Genomic DNA, 24272 nt, shown 5'->3' on the forward strand with positions numbered 1-24272 from the left:
TGCTTCAGCTTCAAGACTGGGCATCTCCCGTAACGCCACTGTTGCTTCTCTGAACAGAAACGGATCCTTGCTCCTTCCAAATGCAAGAACTGAGGAGCAACTGAACCTCCTGGCATTCATCACAACTGTCCAACTTAACTCTCAACCAGACTACTACGAGTGGGTAATTGAAGGGAAAGTCAGTGAAATTTTCAAAACAGGATAGGTTTATCACTACCTGAGAGGTGAATTCCCAACTGTCCCTTGGACAAAAGCTGTTTGGCCCTCTAGAAGCATTCCTCGACAAAACTTCCATTGCTGGTTAACGACACTAGATCGATTGCCAACTCGTGATCGTTTGCTTGGATGGGGACTACAAGTAAGCCCTCTCTGCCTCTTATGTAACTCTAGTGCTGAATCACGCAACCACCTTTATTGGAACTGTATCTTCTCCTTTTATCTCTGGAACCGAGTCGCGTCGAGATGTGGCATATCTCCTTGTCGTGACTGGAATGCCTCCCTAAACCAAATGATCGCTCTATCTCTACCTCGAGCCTTGAAGTCCCTTGCTCTGCTTGCTTGGCAATCAACACAATACTGGATTTGGAACGAGCGAAATACCAGACTGCATGCGGATACCTTCCGATCTGTTAATACGATCTACACAACAATTGACCGCCAGATACGTAACAAGATTGAATCTCTCCGGCAATCAAACGCGATCGTCGCTTCTGAAATGATGCAGGCTTGGTTTCGGCGGTCTTGATTATTCATGACGTTTCCATTACTCTCTCCTTTCACTAACTGCTTCTGGGTTTTTATTTAATGGGTCTTACCATCTTGGGCACTTGGGTTTAATTGGGTTCTTTCAGTTTTTCTATTGGGCACTTGCTCTCCACTAAGCTTAGGCCGTAAACGTTTTATTCTCCTGCATTTAAATACGAAAGCCAGTTTCAAAAAAAAAAAAAAAAAAAATCGCCGCTTTTGCATTATTCCGCTGCCATCTCGGACCAAAATATCTTGTCCATATCACACCTCCGATCAGCCTTAATTCTCCACGGTGGGTCTCCAGTGTGAGTAAAGGCGGCCGCTTTCTAGCCCACTCGCATGCGTTTTAGATTATATTATATCCGTTGGACCAAAGTTTGATTCCTAACAAATGTACATTTTTTACAAAAATTCCTTTATTACTAAAAGACATCGTTTTGTGTAACATGATGGTTGATTAAGACGATGATGTTAGTCAGGCCCTGTTCGTTTCGTAAACTGGATGAGAATTCTAGACGCGGCATTCGCGCGCAGTAATTGGATGCAGCAATCAGATGTTGTTCGTTCGCGATTCTGGAAATTTTGAATCATGCGTCTGGAAATTGTATCTGGCTGTAGTTATGTTCGTTTTACATTTCTGTATTTTGTATCTGAATGAGTTTTGTGTCAAATGACCAAAAACTCCTTGTCTTCTCTTTTGGTCTAAACATGTATAAAAGTATATCTAAAATTCAATTTTCATGTTTTAACTTGTAAAAAATTATGTTTAACTGCAAATAAAATAGACATACATAAAAATAAATATCAAATTCAATTTTTCATGGTTTATAACATTATAAAGTAACAATAATAAACATTAAACTCAAAATTCAAAGTCTTAAAATAACAAAATAAAAACTCAAAGTTTTGACTCAAAACATTCAAAGACTGAAACACTCAAACCTGACACATAAACTCTTGACATAAAAACTCAAGTCTCAACAATAGTAAACATAATCCCTTGACTTCAAGAAGATCTTCAAATGTCTTGAACACTCAAACCTGAAACATATAAACAATACATCACACATGCTTCCTACAAGCAAATAAACAACTGAAAGACACAGATGTTTAGACTTTTAAGATACGTAAATACTCCCATTCAATTTCAAAACATTTCACATACTAGAGCTATATATATAAACTCTTCACACATGCTTTCTTCACACATATACAAACGTGAGATGCGAGAGAGAGAAAGAGAGAGAGAGAGAGAGTGAGAAATGAGAATAAGAACCTGGAGGAAGTGACTGCTTGATGATCATATGTGAAGCTAATATGGAAGTCGGCTTCCTCTTGCTATCCTTTCAGTGATTGCATCACGTCGAATATCCATTGCTCTATCACCAGATGGAAGGTATGGAGTATGCTCAAGCTCTTCTACTGCTTGGTCACCATGATGTTCATACTCATTTATTGTTTCCCAATAAGTGAAATCACAGTCTTCATCAGATGAATCTCGAATAAAATTGTGAAGTGCCATAGTTGCTGTCACAATCTTCACCCACTTTATAACATCATACTTCGGATGTTTTCTATCTAAAATCCTCCACTTCGCTTTCCAAACACCAAATGTTCTTTCAATCACAGAACGTAAACTAGCATGCCTCCGGTTAAACAGTTCTCTAGAGTTTGTTGGTGGTCCTCCCCTAGCAAACTGGTCAAGATGATACCTAGTTCTACAATGCGGACCTAGATAACTGGTTCTAGTTGGATAACCGGAATCAACTAGATAGTACTTACCATCTGGTGGATGAGGGAAGAAGGGTTCATGTGTCGCACAATGTGTAAGAACTTTCGTGTCATGAGCTCTACCAGGAACTCCCACGTATGCGTAGATGAATTGCATTTTCAGATTGCATATTGCGAGAACATTGATTGTCAGTTCTCCTTTCCTGCCTCTGTACGGTTCCGGATTATCAGACGGAGGACGAACAGGTAAGTGAGTTCCGTCCAAAGCACCAATGCAGTCTTCAAAAAACGGCATGTACCTGTAAACAAAAGAGAGATCAGAGAGAGAACTTAATGAAACAATGTGGAGAGATCATATCAAGAACCTACCTATCATTGTTTACTAGAACAGGACTTGGAGTAGTAAACTCTCCTATTGATGGCTTAATGATGTCTGCAACAAGCTTTAATAGAGCAGAGAGAACTTGATCTAGTTTTCTATCCACCGTATCTACTGAACGTTGATATCTCTCAGCTAAAGCTCGAACTGTTAAATCTTGTGCAACCATTTCAACAAACATTGCCACACTCTCTTCATGATAGACGTTTTGTGATTCTTCAAGTTTGTAGTATTGTCGAAGCATAAAGCACAAATTCTTAAAAGTACCTTGATTCATCCTTAAGATGTCAAAACATTGCTTGTCACTCTCAAACATGAGGCGCTGAACACGGCGCCAACCTCCACCTTTGTTTGTTCTGAGCATTTGTCGAGGAAGAGGAGGAAGATTTGTAACTCCATAAACATCTTCTGGCATATGATACATGAGCTCTTCCTCTTCTAACAAATCCATATCATCATCCTCAGTTAGCAATGCGAATGTATCTAATGCTGTTGTCTCGTCGTATATCTGCTAAATAACAAGTAAACCTGTTAAACAATGTCATATTCAAATACTGAAATTCTACCACAAGCATGAAGGTAAAAAGAGTTAACAAATACTAATACTTTTTCATAGAAGGAAAATGTCATGAATAAACAAGAAAACTTCACATTGTCATGCATAAAGATAAAGAGAAACACAAGATTCAAACATATAGAGAGAAACACAATACTCAAACAGGTAGATAGAAACACAATACTCAAACAGATAGAGAGAAACACAATACTTAGATACTAGATAGGAGAACATAAAACTCATGCATATCTGCTTTCACCGGTCTCTTCCTCCAAATAGATAATCTTGTTCTCGTCATCTTCATAACTTAGGAACGTCTGTCGATTTGTAGCAGCTTCCCTGAGATGTTTATAAGCAGCTTTGTACAATGGAGACCACATTCTGATACTAGACAGTGAATGCAAGACACTCATAGCCTTAAGCTGACTGCAACTCAAATCTGGATGGCTTTCTATTAGGTGGTTTTTGTGAGAGAGTATATCATCACGTGATTGAAGACTACTTCTCATAACATATGCTGCTTGTTCTGCACGCCTTTTCCGAGAAGGCTTTGGGACAGTAGAGGCTCGTGGAGCATTGGAGACTCGTGGACCATTAGAGGATGAGGGAGCATCTGCTTCAGGATTGGTTTGCCTTGCTGGAGGATTGGTTTGCCTTGCTTCAGATGCGGCATCATCATTCTCTACCTCCATATTGTCTAACTCATTTTCACCTTGCTGAGCACTCCACCCTTCTGCTCCACTTACATGAACCCCACTGAAAATCTGTTCCATTAGATCTGCGTTTGCCACTGGTTTATCTTTGTATTTCCTAGCTCCAGGCCATTCCTATAATCAAATAACAACCATCACTCATGATTCTTCGATAAAAAAAAAAAATCTAACAGATTCTAAAAGGTTTGGTACGCTGCTCCCACCAATCATCACTCATGTCTATTGAGCCATCTGGATGATATCCCAGTCTAGTTCTATTGTGCGTCAACCGCTTCATAGCTCCATATTGCTTCTTGCAAGAGTTGAACTTGTTCCTAAACTTTATTCATGGATGCCTCACCCCATATGTATCATAAAACTTATCTGCAATTGTCTTTCTCGCAGTTTCATGGAGAACCTTATTTTTCACATTGCCTTTCAGTTCTTCTTCAATTCTTAGTTGAAGCACAAACCGTGTTTGTTCATCACTCCACAATACAGTCTATGAACAACACAAGAGGACCATCTACACTACAAGAAAACAACGATATTCTGACGGACATTCCGACGGAAAATGAAATCCTCGGAATATCTCGAGGAATTTCTGAGGAAATTCCGAGGAAACACAAAATTTGGTTTCCTCGGAATTTCCTCGGAATATACCGACGGAATTCCGAGGAAATATCAATCCGTCGGAATATTCCAAGGAAATATGTGTTCCTCGGAAAAAACCGATGAATTCCGAGGAAATATTATAGCCGTTGGGGGATTTTACAAAATTCCGAGGAAATTCCGACGAAATAGCCGTTGGGGGATTTTACAAAATTCCGTCGGAATTTCCTCGGTCTGTCGGCAGGATTTAAACTATAAATACAAGCACTTCTCTTCCTCTTCATTCACTCCATATCTTCATCCTCCCTCTTACTCTATTTACACACGAATTTGATTCATAAAAAATATGTCTTCTTCAAATTATTTTCGTTCTTGGATCGATCGACCTCATTTGTATCCGAACACGAGATTGCTTACGGAAGAATACCAACGAGGTATAACCGAATTCATGGGGTTAGTTCACCGACAACCGGAAGCAAAAACAGGTATGTTAAAATGTCCTTGCTCTAATTGTAAAAATAGAAAGGTTATTAAAGAGTGAGATGTTTGGACTCATCTATATTTGAGTGGGTTTACACGAAGTTACAAAATTTGGTATCATCATGGGGAAACTGATTATGAACATGGTAGTACTAGCGAACCTCAGCCAGCGGTTAGATTAGAAGAACCAATTAGAACGGATGTAGATTATGGTGTAGGTACTGAGCAGATGGTAAATGATCATTTTAGAGGGGAAGATTTACCCAATGCACAAGCTAGGAGATTTTATGATATGTTGGATACTGGAAAGCAACCATTGTACGAAGGTTGCAGAGATGGTCATTCAGCTTTATCATCTGCTACAAGATTGATGGGCATTAAAACAGATTATAATTTGGCTGAAGACTGTGTGGATGCGATTGCTGATTTTGTAAAAGGTATTCTACCCGAGGATAATGTAGCTCCTGGTTCATACTACGAGGTTCAGAAACTCGTAGCTGGTCTTGGTTTATCGTATCAGGTAATAGATGTATGCAGCGAGAACTGCATGATTTATTGGAGGGCGGATGAACAGCGTGTTACATGCAAATTTTGTGGAAAGCCTCGTTATAAAGATACGAGTGGAAGAGTTCCAGTGCCATATAAAAGGATGTGGTATTTACCTTTGACGGAAAGGTTGCAGAGGTTGTATCTGTCTGAACGCACAGTGAAACCAATGAGATGGCATGCGGAGCACTCAACAGATGGTGAGATCAGACATCCTTCAGATGCAAAAGCGTGGAAGCATTTCCAATCAAAGTATCCCGACTTTGCGTATGAGAGAAGAAATGTCTACCTTGGATTATGTACTGATGGTTTCAGTCCGTTTGGCAAGAGTGGAAGACAGTATTCTCTATGGCCCGTCATTTTTACACCATACAACCTACCCTCAAACTTGTGCTTGCGACGAGAGTTTTTGTTTCTCTCGATTCTCGTTCCCGGACCAGAGCATCCTAAGAGATCACTTGATGTGTTTCTTCAGCCACTAATATATGAGTTGCAACAACTATGGGCTCAAGGTGTTGAAACATACGATGTTTCGTGTACAGAAAACTTTCAAATGCGGGCAGTACTAATGTGGACAATAAGTGATTTTCCAGTCGGTTCCAAAGAAGAAGGGACGTTTGGTCGGTTTGGGTCGTCGCACCCGGTCGGTTCCTCCTTCTTCTGCACCACCGCCCTTTGTTGATCCAGAAGTACTTACGGCTCAGTTGAAGGACAAGGATGATCGCATATCTTTGTTGGAGACCCAGATGGCGGCTCAACAGGCGGGCTATGAGGCGCAGAGGAGGCTGAACCAGCAAATGATGGAGATGATGCAGAGGATGTACCCGAACGAGGTGTTCCCGGACATGCCAGACCCGTAGTTTTTTTTTTTTCCAAAAACTCGGAATGTTTTATTTTTATTTGTGAAACTTTGAATATTAATTAATATGATTTCAATTTTAATTTTAATTTTATATTTTCGAATTTAAATTACAAAAATTTTATTTTTTTTAAAAATAAATATTTTTTACATTCCGAGGAAATTAATTATATTTTTTACTCGATCGATCGATGCGTTTTTGAACATATATCCATCGATCGATCTGTTTATAAAAAAACGTTTGGAATATACCGAGGGACATCTTCCTCGGAATATACCGAGGGACACCTTTCCTCGGAATATACCGAGGGACATGTTCCTCGGAATATACCGAGGGACATGTTCCTCGGAATATTCCGAGGAAAGGTGTCCCTCGGTATATTCCAAACGTTTTTTTATAAACGGATCGATCGATGTATATATGTCCAAAAACGCATCGATCGATGAAGTTCCGAGGAAATATCCCGACGAAGTTCTACCTCGGTATATTCCGAGGAGATTTCCGACAAACTAGTGATCCTCGGAATTTCCTCGGAAATTTGTTTCCTCGGAATTCCGTCGGAAAATTCCGAGGGATTTCCGAGGAAAGAAGAAATTCCGAGGAATTATTTCCGAGGACTTGTTTCGTCGGTATGTCGTCGGAATAACATTATTCCGACGAAATTCCGACGATTTTTTCCCTCAGTATCCTTGCTGTTTTCTTGTAGTGCTAAGTCAAGACTAAACTAAATTCAATGCATTAAGACCATATCTAAGTCAAGACTAAACTAAATTCAGTGCGCAAAGACCATCTAAGTCAAGACTAAATTCAACACAGAAACACCAAAATAGAGTGTTGAGAATGACTTACATCACTTCCAGGGACATATGCCATTGAAGCTTAAACAAATAGTCACTGAAACAAAAATAAAAACAAAAGCATGAAGCAGAACAAAACAAACACCATGCTTAATTTTTTTTTGTATGTGTCTATGGGAATACACAACTATAAGCTACTAAAATCTTCAATGTATCTACTAACATGCAACGAATTCAACAAGACAAGAGGCAGCAATACCTCAGAACAAAAGAAAGTAAGGGCCTTTCAAACAACAATACTACAGAACAAAAGAAAGTAAGTACCTTTCAAACAGTAAACAACACAAAGACACAGCAACAAATTTCAAGCTAAAACAAATTTCACAAAGCTCAACACAATAAAACTTGTTGGTTAAATAGAGGCCGTTATAAACAAAGAGAACAAAGCAATGAGAACCTCAAAGCAAAGGGAGCCGAGACCTCAAAGCAAAGGGAGCCGAAACCTCAAAGGAAGAGATGGGTTTCCGAGACTTGTTGTATCCGAGAACTCACCGGCACAAGACTGCAACATAAAAGAGAACAGAGCAGTGAGAATTCATTAGAAATAATTTCGCCATTAGAAATGAATACATTTCTCAACAAACCAACACACAAGAGACATTAGAGATCTAAACATTAAAAATCTCACATAACATTTCAAGTTTTAGAACAGACTCTCTAGTATCCTACAAACATCAAAGAAGATGAAGCTTACGAGAAGGGAGCCGAGATGCTTTAGAACAGAGACTGCGTGAGAGAGACCATCAAAGCTCCATTTTTTCTGCTAAGAAAAACAAAACAAAATGTTTATCCTTTGATCAGATAAACTAAATGTCAATTGCTTTAGAACAGAGACTGCGTGAGAGAGATGGGTTCGAGAGAGAGAGAGGGAGAGACTGCATGAGAGAGATAAGATGGGTTCGAGAGAGAGAGAGATGGGTTCGAGAGAGACTTACCAATAGAGCATGAGAGAGGGAGAGACTGTGTGAGAGAGAGATGGGTTCGAGAGAGAGACTGCGTGAGAGAGAGAGATGGGTTCGAGAGAGAGACTGCGTGAGAGAGAGAGATGGGTTCGAGAGAGAGAGAGAGAGATGGGTTCGAGAGAGAGACTGCGTGAGAGAGAGAGATGGGTTCGAGAGAGAGAGATATGGGTTCGAGATAGAGACTGCGTGAGAGAGAGAGATGGCTTCGAGAGAGAGAGACTGCGTGAGAGAGAGAGAGAGACTGCGAAAGAGAGAGACTGCGAGAGAGATGGCTAAGAGAGATCAGAGGTTCATGGTTGCAGAGATCAGAGGTTGAAGAGATCAGATTTGCTTTGGATTGAAGTCGGCGACAGATCTAGGTTAGAAAAATTAATGGCAAGACTTTGTAATTTTTAAAATAAAATAAGGGTATTACCGATTTTTAGCACTTTTGGATGAGCTTGCTGTAGTTGGAAGCGTTCAAACATCTCATCAAGAAATCCCGAAAAATCCGGATGAGTTTTCAAAATTAATCTGGATGCCGCGTCCAACTTAACCTCCTGTTTCGCGCCAAACAAACATCGGTCCGCGTCTGCGTCCAGTTTACGAAACGAACAAGACCTCATTCGGGAATACAGAAATTAGTCTAGGTAATAAAATTAAAATTAAAATTAAAATTAAAATTAGTGGAGGTTGTATTTGACACCAGAAGAATTTTCAAGTCCTGTTTGTCACAGTTGATATTGCCATATTGGAATGCTAGTTCATCGATTTTGAGTAGCTAGCCATAGCACAAACGACACGTGGCATCACGTAAATGCAGTTATGATAAAGAAAAGTTGGATTTAATTTAAGTAGACAAATAGAAGGCCCATGAGGCTTCGAGGCCCTCTCCAACAAGAAGAAGAATCCTCGTCTCCTGTGCACGCGAAATAGACGAAGAAGAAGCAGAAGGAAGAGGAAGCTAAATCGGGAGTGGCGCATTTTAGCCGTCCGCATAACCGTCGCTGTCTCTCCTCTTCGACAACATCGGGGATTTTAATCTACAAAGGGACAAAGGACAAAAAAAAAAATCTATAACCACCAAAACTAATCTCTTATGGGACAAATGAGTGTAAGTTATGATTATACCCTTAATGAAAGCTCAACATCAACCATTGGATCTGATTCTTCACGTTATAATCTGAGCCGTCCGATCTTTAAAGATGAAATATTTACAATAATGCCATTAATGAAACTTGTCTCTCAGCCGCTGGATCTTATGAGTCTGTTTTAATCTTAGCCATCAGATTTTATCTGGGTCCCACTGAAAATTTAATCACTCTTCTTCTTCTACATTTCTTCTTCAACCATACCCAACCACGAAAATTCATTTCCTTCACCAACCAAACCTCTATTCTTCAACTCTTCACCCACAAACCTTTACCTCTGTTTCTTAGGGTAGTTTTACAGGTTATGACACCGTGAAACATCCCATTTGCGTCGTCCTTGGTTCTGAAATCTATTGGTAAGTGTAAACTCTCTTCCTCTCTCTTTTTTGTCTTTCTCTCTTATATTTTTATTGTTATTTGTTTCGGTTAAGTCATATAAAATACATGTTACCTGTTAGTCAGATTATAATGTTGGTTGATAGAATTTTGTTAGAGTATGAAACATAAAATTGTAAAAGAAATCGTTTTTGTGTATGGTACAACCGGTACAACTTGTAACTCAAAATTTTTTAACAACTAGTTTCACTGGTACAACTGATGTAGTATTACTAACATTTTTATAGAAAATGTATCATTAGTAAATCTGGTACAACTAAGTGTAACACATTGAATAGGTGGTATTGATACACCTAATATAACTTGTAATAGTCATGTGCAAAATGAACGTCGGATAACTGGTATTACTTGTATAACTTATAACTAGTTTGATATGTAAACCCGTCAAAGTGATAATATAACAGATATTTTTTACAACCGTAAAACTCATATAACTTGTACAACTACTCAATAATAGTGTTGTTTTTTACTCATTTCAGGAAGTATGGATAGCAATGGATCTGTGGTGATACACTTTGAACATGGTGTAGACCGACATATTTCTACTTTGGTGATGAAAGGAAGATATGAGGAGATTACTTATTCCCACTTGGTTGATAGAATAGGCAAAAAACTGAAGATTGATGTAGATGCCACCAAGCTTCAACTGAGTTACTTTCCGCTGGTCTTGAATAATAAAAATTCTTGTTATATCTTGGATGATGAAGATGTTTTAGGATATTTGATGATGGTAGATAAGAAGAACCGACGTTGTGTCTTGCATGTGGAACTTGCCAAAATCGTCTCAGAAAATCAGAGCAACGAGATGTTTTCTATGAATGAGGAAAATCTGAGTGATGCCAGAGCTAATGATGGCATGGTTGGAGTTGGAGAGTTGGAAATTGTTCCTCATATTCAAGAGGATGAGTTTGAGCATGAGAAAATCAGTGAAGAGGGTGATGAAATGGATGATAGGGAGGAGTTGCCGGCTGTTACAGCAGTTGAACCTCCTGTTGTCAATTCAGAATGGGATGATGGCATTGATATTAGTCTTCATCAAGAATTAGCGACTAGAGAAGAAGTGAGGGATTTAGTGGACAAAGGTGTGCATTCCAATTGTTTTGAGGTTGATATACAGAAGTCGAATCCTCGGGTTTACATACTGAAATGTCGTGGGGCTGGATGCAGATGGTATTTACGAGCTGCAAAGCTGAAAAACTCTGATTTTTTCTCTATCAGAACGTATAGAAAGATTCATACGTGCTCTCGTGGAGATGCAAGTGTCATGAAGAAGAAGAAAAGAGGCACGCCAAGCTTGGTCGCATCAGTGGTGCACTCTGATTATCCCGGCAAATACAAGACTCCGGATCCAAAGACTCTCATAGATTTGGTGCAGAACAAGCTGGGTGTTAAGGTTTCATATTCTACGGCTTTGAGAGGGAAAAATAAAGCTTTGAGTGATTTACGTGGTAACCCGGAGGAGAGTTTTGCTAGGCTGCCATCTTACTTGTACATGTTACAAAGGATGAATCCTGATACCATTACACGATTAGAAGTGGATGAGAAGAACCAGTTTAAGTATATGTTCTTTGCGCTCGGAGCTTGCATCGAAGGGTTCAAGGCGATGAGGCAAGTGATAATAATGGATGGAACTCACCTGAAGGGTGTGTACAAAGGAGTGCTTCTCATTGCCACTGCTCAAGATCCAGATCATCATCATTATCCCCTTGCTTTTGCAGTAGTAGATGGTGAGAAAAATGCAAGTTGGGAGTGGTTTTTAACTATATTAAAAACTTTGATACCAGATGATCCTCAGCTTGTATTTTGTACTGATAGAAACCAAAGCATCATCAAGAAAGTACACGAGGTATACCCATTGGCGATCCATGGATATTGCAATTATCACTTGTCTAATAATGTCAGCGGAGCTTGCAGCAATGTTAACAAGAAAGGGGTTGCCAAAAAATTTAGAAGTATTGCTGGTATTTACAGTGAGGTGGAGTTCATCAAATGCTACAACGATTTCAGGAAAATGTATCCTCAAGCGGCCGAGTATCTAGATGACAGTGTTCATGAGACAAAATGGGCAAGATGTAAATTTCCGGGAGAAAGGTACAACATAGACACAACCAACACTGTTGAATCTATCAATGGTGTTTTGAAGGAACCAAGGAAATATGCGTTGTTGCCAATGCTTGATGTGATCGTGGAAAAGATAACAGAATGGTTCAACAAATACCGTCTATTATCTCTACGCGTACCAGAGAGGCAGATACTAATCCTACATGTGCATGGGATATTGCATCACATATATCCTTCGGCTAAAAAGCTGAAGGTGACCGAGCTAAATACATTTGAAGGTCACTACAATGTGCTTGGCGATGATGGTCATGGTTATTTGGTTGATCTGAGCAACAAAACATGCTATTGTAGGTGTTTTGATATTGATCGGTATCCTTGTGTGCATGCACTTGCTGCCATCATGGCGCGTGGAGAAATGGCTGAACATTATTGTTCTAGGTATTACTGGATGGAGCAGTGGACTTTGGCATATTACAGGACAATATATCCAGTGCCTCATCATTCAACATGGGAAAGTTCTGAAATTCCTGAGGAAATCCGATATCAGGTTGTCCTCCCTCCGTATGTGGAGAAAAAAAAAAGGAAGACTACAAGTTACTAGATTCCCCTCTGCCGGAGAATATCGGAGGAAGAGAAAGAAGAAGTTTCCACCATTGATTGGTGAAAACGAAGAAAGTGGCAGTGATGGCAGTGACAGTGATAGCAGTGGTAGTGACAGCAGTGACAGCAATGGAAATGGGAACGAAGAAGGTGACAACGAAGGAAGTGGTAACGAAAAAAATGATGAATGAGTCTCATTTGTTTGTAGAATTTATTTGTGTGTTGTGGAACTTATTTGTGTTGTAGAATTATTTATGTGTTGTGGAACTTTATTTATGCATTATGTTTGTGTTGTCTTACTGGTACAACTCGTAAAACTCAAATATGTTCGACTGGTAAATCTAGTACAACTATGTCTAATTTACTAAAATAGGATCTACTAGTATAACTAGTACAACTGTGCAGGTTGTAAAATTTAAATATTCTTTTGGGTGTTCCCTATTAAAAAACCAATCAAATAGTCTAATTTTTAAGTGTTTGGAAAGGTTTCTTTGTGTTTTGTATTGTGTTCTTTTTTTTTTTTTAGATTTCTAACTCCATCACAAAAGTTTGTTTGATCTACCTTATACTTTTAAGGTTTGTTAACTTGTTTGTCCACTTATTTTTTTCAAAACATACATGACAAGTATTTTCACAATAGTGATGATTTCATTGTATCCGAGCAAGCATATGTAAACATACAACAGTGGTACAACTAAGGTAATTGTATTTTTTATATGGTACAACTAATATTTTCCGATTTCACTGCCAAAGTATAACTATGTACAAACTGGTACAACTAATAAACTAGTACAACTATGTGAAACTACAAAATTTTAAATGTGTATCACGTTTTAAATGTTCAACACATTTTAAATTTGCAACACGTTATTTTGAACTATGTAAAACTAATGTTATTACGTAGTTGTACTAGTTGTACCATTCTTAAATGTTATTGGATTGTCATACTTGTATTAGTGATTCCATAATACCTGTTTTAGCATAATACAACGGTCCTAATACAACAGAAACAGGAACAGAAACATATATCATAAGTTTTAACACAACATCCACATAAGTCATAAGTTTTAACACAAAAGAAACATAAGTCATAAGTTTTAGCATCAAAAGAAACATAAGTCATAAGTTTTAGTTGGAACATAAGTTTTAGTTCTTAAAAGCTATTCCAAATAGCTATTAGTTTTTCTGATACGGAGACCTGAGCGGACGAGAAGGTTTATGGGTCCTCTTTGGCCTGGTCTCCTCCTCATCACCAACTTTTTCCTTATCACTAGCTGCCTTTTCAGCAGCAGCTAACTCATCACCAGCCTTCTCTGCAGCAGCCTTATCATCAACCTCTTTCTCGAGTTTCTCCGCAGCTTCTGCCATCACTTGAAGAGTAGATGGCGAGTCCTCCACATCTGTCTTGCCTTCCTCAGTTTCACCCTCCTTGTCAGCCTCTGTCTCGCCCTCCTTCTGACCTACTTCATCCTCATTGCCGGCGACCTCATAAGCCTCTTTCGCAGCCTCTTCCTCACCCTCAGCATCTACAACAAAACAAATTACAACAAAACCACCACACAGCAAAATTTATATCACTGAAGCAAATCTAAACCGATAGCACATGAAAAAAAAGCCAAAAACAAATACCTTCAGGTGTTGTCTCAGCCTCTTTCGCGCCATCCTTCTCAGCCTCTTCTTCGACCTGTTTCTCACCATCCTTCTCAGCCACTGCCTCACCATCCTCATTGCCATTGCCCATATTATCTACAACATAATAAAAATGAATACCCCATCAAAACAATTCCAATGCAAATTTGACATCAAAACAAAACTAATTTTAAAATCAATTACCTCTTCCTTTGCCTCCTGAAGCCTCACATGTTTCATATTCACCAAATTGGAATGACCAATTTTCTCTTTGAATCTTGTCTTGTTCCAACTCCTTTACTCGTGCTGCCAAGAGACGAATTGTTTCGTCCCTCAATGCAAATCCGTCATCCATTCTCTTGTTCAATCTCAATTCCAACTCTTTTACACTCTCACGGCCTGCCTCGCCCCCTGCCTCGGGTTCCTCACATACCCTTTCTTCCTCCTGTCCTTCGAATATACCATGAGGCTCAGATTGTTGCTGTGTGGTAGGCCGGGTTCTCACATCCATCTCGAATAGATCCTCCCAAAATATTTTTCTTTCCGGTTCTATAAGGATCCGGTTCCAACCGTCAACGGCTATGTCTGCCTTATCTGAATCATCTTGCAGCTCCACGTCTTCCACACTCCCTTCATCCATGATTTCATACAAGAGGTCTAGTTCATCTCCCTGTGGTTTCAGCGTACTTGAAATCACCTGAAATATGACCAACAACATATCACACTTAAAATTAACTATGAACTTGAAGATAAAGATAGAACAATACTTAAAAATTAAAATCTTTTACCTTTGTGTTTCCAAGCGCCTTATAAATCTCTTCTAATGCAAATCCTGTTGTCCCAGTCCTCTTGTACTTCCATTTGCACATTCTTGGGCAATCTGGGAGACAGTTTGGATCAGGATCTCTGAAACTTTCCCTAAGGACATGGATACATTCAAAAGCCAATATCTGCACATCATTTCACACAATCATATTAGTTATATAATAATTAATTACTTATATAATAACTAATATGCTTATGGAAAACATAATTCATATACCTCCAAAGGGATGACAAACCCAGGAAATGTCCACTGCATATTATTCTCTGGGAGCCCTTTAGCGAAATGATCCCTCAAGTGGAAAATCTCCTTCATGCAATCATCAAATGTGTAACGGCCCCATGGAAACTTGTTGCAAAAATCCAGATCATCTACTGCCTGGAGAATGAAAGGCTCAATGAAGTATGCATTTCTTGTCCTTCCTCTTATTACTCTGGTCAAAAAATAAAGAACCGCCATCTTCAGACGCTCATCACTACCATCACCAGCTTCCATCTTCTCAAGCTTCTCTAAGACATCCGCTTCTGTCACTCTCAGACCCTGTTTCTTCCTATTCTTCTCCTTAGTCTTCTTATACAAGTGCTTAAATTGCTTTGTTGCAAACTTCATCTTCCCTTTTCTCGGATAGTTTTCAGGGTATGATCCGCAGTATAAACCAGAGAGGAGGGCATGTTCCCTGCTAGAGTATCTAATTGGAACACCTTTTACCCCAAACCAAGCTTGTCGCTCCTTTCCTGTATGCATACAACGAAGTAGCAACATCCACAATCCCTGAACCTTTCTTTTCTCGCAACAATCCATGTGGAATAAATGCTTGAACTAAGGGTGATTCTCAAACCAACTCTTCTCTGACTCCTTAAAGTCTTTTATCGTCTCTAGAAAATCGTGTTGGTGGCACCTTGAGGAGAGCTTGCAAGCTGTCCAATAATCACTCGGCTTGAAGAAAAAACCAACAGGTCTCATTGGTTCTACGGCCATATTCTCCTCCCCAGCCTGAAGACACAAATAAGAACACTAAATACACTGAATAAATATCCGAGTTACACAACACAAAATCACTTAGTTGTACCAGTTAAATTAGTTGTACTAAAAATAATATTACTAGTTGTACTAGTAAACCTAGTTATACGACATTTGTTAAACCAGTTATACATCAATAAAACCATATACTTAAACAATACTCAGTTTAATTAGTTAACCTAGTTATATTGTTAATAGTTGTATCACTTACCAGTTCCTCATTTTTCACTCTTTTAGTTATACTAATTATACGATACTCAGTTGTATAAATTAAACTAGTTATCATTTTCATAGTTGTACCAGTTATAAATTCCAGTGAATATGTTTTACAACATATTATTACCAGTTGAACTAGTTTCATTCTTTTATTTGTTAGTTCAACTCTATGATGGACCAAATGGGCACACAAAAATCTGGTCATCTAAATTATTAAAGTTGGAGCGGGTAATTTAACCACAGCTCCAAAAATGAAGCAAGGCCGAATAACAACATATGCCCAGAAACAAGATTTCAACTTTTATGAAATTGCAGTTCCTTTGTGTAGGTGACTACAACTCCAATATGTTTTCATTTTTTCTGGCATTTGGAAAATTCTGTTTCTCCTTATTTCAGGAAGTCATTTAAGTAGCTCAGTCAGACATTTAAATAACAGTTTTTCACTAAATTTATAAAGTATATACATTTGTTTCTTTGTGCATGATATAGCTAAATGACCACATTGAGAATGACCACAGAAGTAGAGTATTAAAAACAAACAAATCCCGCAGTAACAAATTATTTGCTTAGATACTGATGGGACTAGCACCATACCAATCATCGTCTATTCTCCTATAGAAAAGCCTTCAATGGCCTACCAATAACAGCTACGTTATCTCCCTTCTTTATAAAACTTTTTAACACTAACTTTATTATTGCATAAAGAAAAATCACAAACCCAACACAATCAAAATGCCAATAACTTAAATCTTAAATCTTAAAATAAGCAACTTACAAATTAAAATCGACCAGTTCTCCTTTTTTGCTAACCATTCAAATAAAACCAGAAAACAAATATCTCATAACAATCAGGTCAACTCAAACTCAACGGTTAATCAACAATTTAAGTCTGCAGCAACACAAATCCACGCTTGATTTAACAAAGCCAATGCCTTCAGATAGTTTGTTTCAACAGGTTATAGGCTTATTTTTATTTTGACATCAAGTATTGATATTATTTATTGCTCAACAAGATTCCATAATATTCTTCCTTAATGCTACACTAAGTAGAATCCGTAACCACTTCTTCTGATCATTAATACTCTATCCGTTTCAAAATATATGTTCTAGAAAAATATTTTCTTTCAAAAAGATATACTTTTATACTTCCAATGTACTATTTTGTCTACTAATAATGAAAATAGTGAATTAAAAAAAATATTAATTGTATTTTTAAAGTCTCATTGGTTTAGAAATATATGAGATATAAAGTTACAAAAACTATGCATTAATAACTAAGTTTTAAAATGTTTTATAGTAATAATAATTTCTGACAAAAACATATAATAATAATAATATTTCATATAATTTTCAGTGTACTTAATACATACCCAGTTTAAAAGTTGTTTAATTTAAAGCAATGAGTATTTAAATTAGCTTTACTTATTATAATTCTAAAAAATAAATTATAATAGTAAGAAAATATATTATGAAAAATTAAATTACATATAAATAAAAAATAAAAAATATTAAATTACATATAAAAACATATAGTAATAATAATTGCTGACATATAATATAGTAATAATAAATGCTGACAAAAAATATAGTAATAATAATAATTTAATAGAATTTTCAGTCTATTTAACACATACACCATTTTTAAAAGTTGTTTAATTTAAATCAGTGAGTATTTAAATTAGCTTTACTTATTATATTATGAAAAATAAATTCTAATCGTATGAAAATGTATTATAAAAGACTAACTTACATATAAAAACATAAATATGATATAAATAAAACATAACAAAGAAACCTGTGATTTGGAGATTAATAATATATTTTTTTATTAACCTAAATATGTAAGAAAATATATTTTGGATAATAACTACGAGTTAACAAATTCTTTATTCATTTCACATTTGTTCACCATCTCATACATGGTTTAGATAGTAAAAATATTGTAAGTTTTACTCATTTCTGATTCAATTTACTCTTTATATTTTTATAACATATCAGTAATATATTGTATATAGATATTAAATACAACATTATTTGAATAAACCCGGGCGTAGCCCGGACAAAATCTCTAGTAAACAATAATATATGTTTATAAACAAGCATAAACATGCAAGTAATTATTTTTTTTGCTCATCATCTGAACAAACCGTTTCAATGTAACTTTGGGAATAATTTAACTAGTCGTGGATATTCGGTTTCTCAGTTCTGGTTCCAGTTTAGTTCTTCGTTTTTTTTTCATTTTTTTAGTTCTAAAGATTTGTGCTTCGTTCAGGTATTTAGAAAATTTGGTTCAATGTATTTTTTTAGTATATGATTCAGTTTAGGCAATAAAGTTAGGAACCGACTAATATCAAAAATAATTCCAAATCCCATTTAGTTACGGTTTGGTTCTGTTTTTTTTTTTTTGTTAATTCAGGTGATAAAGTCAGAAAATCAGATTTTTAAATTAAAGATCATATTTTTTTTTTGAGTTTTCAAAAATAAACTTTGGATAGCTTAGACAATTTTAAAATTTTCAGATAAATTTTGTTCTGGTAATTTATTCTTTTGGTACTTTCTGTTTATAAATAGTATTTTTAAATTATTTGAAATATTTTAAAACTAAATGTAGTTAGTATTTATAAATATATAAATTACACTATAGAAATTTAGGTACCTATTTTATTCTTGGTTAGGTTTCGGTTCATTGATTATAAAAATTTAAGATCCATTCAAGTAATTGCTAGGATCCAAATCTGAACCAAACTTCTTTTTTGTTCAATTCAGTTTAGTTCCAGATAAATATATCTAAACATATTCTTATTGTACAGAAGATAGTTTATATTATATACCCAAATAACAACTTCAAAAATTTTGGTCTCATATTTTAAATTAAAAATAAATGAGATACATACATCAATTTAGATTTTCCATAACAACTTCAACCTTTTAATCCTATTACATAAAACAATAAAATATTCCATTAAAATATTGATTATCGAATAAAAACAAAATCACTATTTTAAAAACTATAAGATCCTCATTTTGTTTCCATGTTTTTAATTAAAAAGACTTTTAATACATGAAATCAAGTTAGATTTTCCATAACATAACAACACTAAACATATAACAGTACTATGTTTGAAACAATCATATAATTTTTTTTTGAATATAATGTTAAGAATGTTTGCTACTAATAACGTAAAAACAAGATTTCAACGTTTATAAAATTAAAATTAAACATTCACGCGGTTGCACGGATCAATCGAGATCTTGTAATTCTCTTATTATTGAAAAAAAGATTAGTATTTCATTTTCTCCAGTCTCTAAAGTCTAAACTAATATTCTTGACTTTATTCGCATGAAAAAAAACTTTCCAACGCTATTCAAAGCATTTTCAATTGCTCATAAACAACGAAATTAATAACATTGCAATTTATACGATTTGCCACTAAGCATATTACACATGGCAGCCTACGCGTCACGAATCCTTTCACACACGTTTACTTTTTATTTGTTTGGTTTCTTTCTTCTCGTGTTATCCATCTTCTGGTCTAGAGCTGGAAATTTTAATCATTGCCCGCGGGCCCCGCTCCGTTTGATCCGCCGCGGAGCGGGTGCGGGTCGAACCATTTGAAATTTTTAAATCGCGGATGCGGGTGCGGGTCGAGATTATTTTGAACGGGGCGGGTGCGGGTCAGCCGAATTTGAATCGCGGGTACCCGCCAACCCGCAAATTAAAAAAAAAAAAAAATTTGAAAAAAAAACATTTTTCGTAAAATATATAAAAAACAATAAATATTTGTATAATTTTAATTATAAATATATTTTTTTAATAGTATTTTTTAAAAATAACTATTATATAAATAAAAAATAATTATTTTTAAATAAAATAATTATTATATAATTAGAAAATAATCATTTTTAATTAAAATAACTATTTTTAATATAATTAATATTACCCGCGGGTTTGGCGGGTTACCCGCGGGTTTTGACGGGGCGGGTGCGGATATAAAAGTTTTTGTTTGCGGGTTATGCGGGTCGAGTTTTTGAATCGAAAAAATGATTCGACCCGCGGCGGGGCGGGGCGGGGCGGGTCGGGGCGGGTTGACCCGCCAACCCAGCACTATCAGCATTTGATTCCTACATCGGTTTCTTCTCTTCGTTACGTCGGGTACATGTTTTTCCGTGATCCTCTTCTTCTTCTTCTTCTTTCTCGGCACGATTTTGTTTTTGTTTAGGATGAAAGAATGATACAAATGATACAAATGATTTGATCTCTGATTCCTTTTTTTCGTCTCCTTTAGAATCGATGGCTGCTCCACCTGCTAGGACCAGAGCCGATTATGATTATCTCATTAAGCTTCTTTTGATTGGAGATAGTGGTATGTCATCTCTGAATCAATTTCATTTTCTATTGAATCGATCTATTTGGTGTGATCGTTCCTTGATGGACTACAAATGTTTTCCGATTAGATAGTGTTAAGAGATCTCACGCTTCTTTTGTTTTGTTTTGTTTTGTTTTGGATGCAGGTGTGGGTAAAAGTTGCCTACTTCTACGTTTCTCTGATGGCTCCTTCACCACTAGCTTCATTACCACCATTGGGTTTGTGTTTTGACAAATTAGTTCCACGTATATATCCTTAATCTTCATCTTTTGCCTTTTTGATGTAGCATTGACTTTAAGATCAGAACCATTGAGCTTGATGGCAAACGTATCAAACTCCAGATTTGGGACACTGCTGGTCAAGAACGCTTCCGCACTATCACCACTGGTCAGTTTCTTTCCTTATTGATTTTATTCTGAATCCACTACTAAAATGCCTGCTTTCAACTTCCCAGCAGTTATATAGAATCTCCAGGGGATATGTATTTTTCCAAGTGGCACTTTGATTGATTATGGCTTTTGTTATATATGATCTGTTCATTTACTTCTCCTTTTGCTTTCTAACAGCTTATTACCGTGGGGCAATGGGCATTTTGCTAGTGTATGATGTCACAGACGAGTCTTCCTTCAACAGTGAGTTCCCCCTTCCCCCATCCGTCAAGTCTTACACTTGGGCGATGATCATTTCTTTTATACACTAGATTCCTGGCGTTGTTTGCAGACATTAGAAACTGGATTCGTAATATCGAACAACATGCTTCTGATAATGTTAACAAGATCTTGGTTGGCAACAAGGCTGACATGGATGAAAGCAAGAGGGTATGATCACATGCCGATTATCCCAGTTCATGAGGATTCAGTGGTTGATCCTAATAATAACAATAATGGTTTCTTGGTTCGATCTCAACTCTTTCAGGCTGTACCTGCAGCAAAGGGTCAGGCTCTTGCTGATGAGTACGGAATTAAGTTCTTCGAAACAGTAAGTCTGACAATCTTCAAATTTTTAAGAGAGCACGGCTCCTGTAAACTAGATGGGGTCACGTTGCTTTCATATTTGTATTGCTCTCTTGTTGCAGAGTGCTAAGACAAACTTAAACGTGGAAGAAGTTTTCTTCTCGATAGGGAGGGACATAAAGCAGAGGCTTTCTGACACTGACTCCAAGGCAGAGGTTTTGTTTACATCTCTGTCTGCCTTGTGTTAAACGAACGTCTGAATACGCATATTGTTTCATGTTTTTGTCTTGTTCAATTGCAGCCTGCGACGATCAAGATAAGCCAAACAGACCAGGCCGATGGAGCCGGGCAGGCCACACAGAAGTCTGCATGCTGTGGAAGTTAAAGAAAGTTGTAAAATCGAAGTTTTAAGTCGAGAAAAAAAAACGAATATGTCCCTGCTGGTGCTCGTGCCTGTTTTATTCCAACATTTCTGATTCGTTCTAAAATGCCTTTTCCTATTTGTACGAAGGTTTTAATCGAAACTTGTATTCTTCTTTTTATGTTGCTTATTTTCTCGATGATGACTGAATAGTTATATTTCTTTTGCTCTTTAGTTAAGTATATTGACTTCTAAGAGCTGTTTACCTAAAATCTACACTATGTATTGATCGAGAGTTTAATCTAGGGAAGATAAGATGATGTAGGCAACGATATCTTTATAACATAACGGTATAATCAGATTTTGGTAGGCAAATATGGATTTTATTGATGAATAAGATTGAATACAACGAATGAGACGAGATCCCGACATTCGTGACCTTCGCAATTACATAATAAAGTCTGCCGCGGAATTAAGGGCAGTACGATCCCAGATCCATCATGCCACCACACCACCACTGAAATCGATCGACTGCTTGAGGAAACTCAAAAAACACCTTCAAAGCTCGCAAACACTGGTAAAGTTATTCCAACAGTGACAGCTCCAATGGCCAATGCTTATGCAAACGCCGCAATGCTCAAGAAAAATGAAAACCTAATTGCGACTTTCGATTTCTCTAGACGGCAACGATAAAATCTATCAAAACCCGTAAAATTTGTCTCATTACCAAGTTGGAGGAATCTCAGCACATAAGGGTTCGAGCAAAAGACTTTTTCGAAAACTTTTCGGAAAAATAAAACTTGTTTTCCTCGAAGACACGGAAAAAGAAAGAACAGCAAATCGGGTACGCAACTCACCACTGCACTTCTTTCGACACGAAACCCGGTCAATCACACGAACCGGTTGCCATATGGCGACCAGTCGAGTACGCAACTCGTTCGCCATATGGCGACCGATCGATCAGTCAATCCGGTCGCCGTATGGCGACCGGCCTGTTAACCGAACGGGTCGCCGTATGATGACCGGCACGATCCCTTCCCAGCTGCCCATATGTCGAGCTGGCGACTCATTTCCTACTCTCCTCTTTTAAGCCTCGACTGAACATTTTACGAAGTAATTTTCGTAAAATTAAATTCGACAACTTTTACGAAACAGTTTTTGAAAAATTAACTCGACAACAGTTTGCGGAATAACTTTCGCAAAATTAAGCTCGACAACATTTTGCAAAACAGCAATCGTAAGATTAAGCTCGGGAATATTTTACGAAACATCATTCGTTAGGTCAAACAAGTTCATGTGAAACAATCAAAGGAAAAATAAAGACAATAAGGGCTGTGACAGGACCAGTTCACTCATAACTTGACAAACTGAGAACCTCACCCGAATGACTCCATGTCCCTTGCTTCATTACTTACTTCTCCTCACTTTCAACGATTTCGTAAAGTTCCTTCGGTACGCAAAATGCTATCCGATTTACAAAATTCTGCCATGAAGAGTTGAAAACATCTATTCATAAACGTTTCATAGACTTTTCAACAATATACAAAGTGCACTTGGTCAATTTAGTAAAACCAGCATTACGAAGAAACGAGAACAGAAACTTAGACGTTGAAATACCTTCCTCACTCCGATATTCTCGTCAGAATTTCGTCGAAAACCAATACATATGAAAATCAGTATCAGACCTTTCGAAGTCCTTTAACACTGAATCGAAAGTAGCCGATCCTAAACGCATAACAAACTTTTGACAAATTACTTACTCATACTCGGGAATAACCTTCGACGAAACACACCCCTGTCCTCGTAATAACTTAACACTTCGAAAATTGAAACTCAGATCAGAAGACACGGGGAGAAGAAGAATGAAGAAGAGGCAATCCCGAATCATCGATAAAATTTTATCAGATTTTTAATTTTTCGTAGGAAAAAGGATGAAAACTTCTTAGGAACTGCCGTAAACTTTAAGGAGCTTAGAATCTAGGTGGATAGTCTAGTAAGCTAAGTCTTAGGCAATTTTTCCAGTCTTGTTCTATTGTTCCTTAACTGACCAAGCAGAACTCGCAAACCGATCTAATCACCACACATTCAAGCACACTTATCTCGCTTCCTAAAGAAAGAAAGAACTAGAGATACGAACGTCGTCTTAAAATCTATTCGTTCCTAGTAATTTTCTTAAAAACTGAAATATTCCAAGTCGTCAACCTGAAAACCACCAAGTCGCAACCCTGGCATTTTCTTCAAACCGACCCAGATTGTCGATCATCACAATCTTTAAAAAAAAAAATGGAGTAAAT

The 24272-nt window shown here is 37.1% G+C and overlaps 4 protein-coding genes across 8 annotated transcripts; 2 read left to right on the top strand and 2 right to left on the bottom strand.

Annotated features, from left to right (window-relative positions):
• Positions 1–1545: 1545 nt before the first annotated feature.
• LOC106373987 lies at positions 1546–8322 on the bottom strand. Of its 4 annotated transcripts, XM_048751569.1 has the most exons (6): positions 8089–8322; positions 7858–7962; positions 7453–7497; positions 2848–3365; positions 2024–2777; positions 1546–1788 (listed from the first exon to the last, which is right to left on the bottom strand). In XM_048751569.1, exons 3-5 carry the CDS (start codon positions 7474–7476, stop codon positions 2060–2062), a joined length of 1260 nt encoding a protein of 419 aa, XP_048607526.1. In that variant the 5' UTR covers positions 7477–7497; positions 7858–7962; positions 8089–8322; the 3' UTR covers positions 1546–1788; positions 2024–2059. The 4 variants fall into 4 exon arrangements, with proteins under 4 accessions (XP_048607526.1, XP_048607530.1, XP_048607529.1 ...); XM_048751573.1 differs by lacking the exon at positions 7453–7497 and having other exon boundaries at positions 7881–7962; positions 8089–8321; XM_048751572.1 differs by lacking the exon at positions 7453–7497 and having other exon boundaries at positions 8089–8320.
• A 754-nt stretch (positions 8323–9076) lies between these two features.
• On the top strand, positions 9077–13397 carry LOC106377198. The gene is made up of 2 exons (XM_013817380.3): positions 9077–9908; positions 10428–13397. The coding sequence occupies exon 2, from the start codon at positions 10433–10435 to the stop codon at positions 12608–12610; it is 2178 nt and encodes a 725-aa protein (XP_013672834.2). The 5' UTR covers positions 9077–9908; positions 10428–10432; the 3' UTR covers positions 12611–13397.
• Positions 13398–13623: 226 nt separating this feature from the next.
• LOC106377200 (uncharacterized protein At3g43530-like) lies at positions 13624–17092 on the bottom strand. The gene is made up of 4 exons (XM_048751574.1): positions 15281–17092; positions 15027–15188; positions 14443–14935; positions 13624–14355 (listed from the first exon to the last, which is right to left on the bottom strand). Exons 1-4 carry the CDS (start codon positions 15860–15862, stop codon positions 14198–14200), a joined length of 1395 nt encoding a protein of 464 aa, XP_048607531.1. The 5' UTR covers positions 15863–17092; the 3' UTR covers positions 13624–14197.
• A 3298-nt stretch (positions 17093–20390) lies between these two features.
• On the top strand, positions 20391–22233 carry LOC106377201 (ras-related protein RABE1c). Of its 2 annotated transcripts, none has more exons than XM_048751575.1 (9): positions 20391–20450; positions 20584–20661; positions 20810–20882; positions 20951–21051; positions 21231–21296; positions 21385–21482; positions 21580–21642; positions 21740–21832; positions 21919–22233. In XM_048751575.1, exons 2-9 carry the CDS (start codon positions 20589–20591, stop codon positions 22000–22002), a joined length of 651 nt encoding a protein of 216 aa, XP_048607532.1. In that variant the 5' UTR covers positions 20391–20450; positions 20584–20588; the 3' UTR covers positions 22003–22233. The 2 variants fall into 2 exon arrangements, with proteins under 2 accessions (XP_048607532.1, XP_013672837.1); XM_013817383.3 differs by having other exon boundaries at positions 20450–20464.
• The last annotated feature ends 2039 nt before the right edge of the window (positions 22234–24272 follow it).

The sequence above is a fragment of the Brassica napus genome, chromosome C3, assembly GCF_020379485.1.
Source record: "Brassica napus cultivar Da-Ae chromosome C3, Da-Ae, whole genome shotgun sequence".
Lineage (NCBI taxonomy): Eukaryota > Viridiplantae > Streptophyta > Magnoliopsida > Brassicales > Brassicaceae > Brassica > Brassica napus.

Coding starts and splice junctions, on each gene's coding strand:
- LOC106373987 (XM_048751569.1), bottom strand. CDS start 7,476: ATGGCATATGTCCCTGGAAGTGAT. Junction 3,366..7,452: donor CATATGTCCCTGGAAGTGAT/GTAAGTCATTCT, acceptor GTTATTTAGCAG/ATATACGACGAGACAACAGC. Junction 2,778..2,847: donor GTTCTAGTAAACAATGATAG/GTAGGTTCTTGA, acceptor TTTTGTTTACAG/GTACATGCCGTTTTTTGAAG.
- LOC106377198 (XM_013817380.3), top strand. CDS start 10,433: ATGGATAGCAATGGATCTGTGGTGATACACTTTGAACATGGTGTAGAC.
- LOC106377200 (XM_048751574.1), bottom strand. CDS start 15,862: ATGGATTGTTGCGAGAAAAGAAAGGTTCAGGGATTGTGGATGTTGCTA. Junction 15,189..15,280: donor GGTTTGTCATCCCTTTGGAG/GTATATGAATTA, acceptor AATGATGTGCAG/ATATTGGCTTTTGAATGTAT. Junction 14,356..14,442: donor TTCAGGAGGCAAAGGAAGAG/GTAATTGATTTT, acceptor ATTATGTTGTAG/ATAATATGGGCAATGGCAAT.
- LOC106377201 (XM_013817383.3), top strand. Junction 21,052..21,230: donor CTTCCGCACTATCACCACTG/GTCAGTTTCTTT, acceptor GCTTTCTAACAG/CTTATTACCGTGGGGCAATG. Junction 21,643..21,739: donor GAATTAAGTTCTTCGAAACA/GTAAGTCTGACA, acceptor CTCTTGTTGCAG/AGTGCTAAGACAAACTTAAA.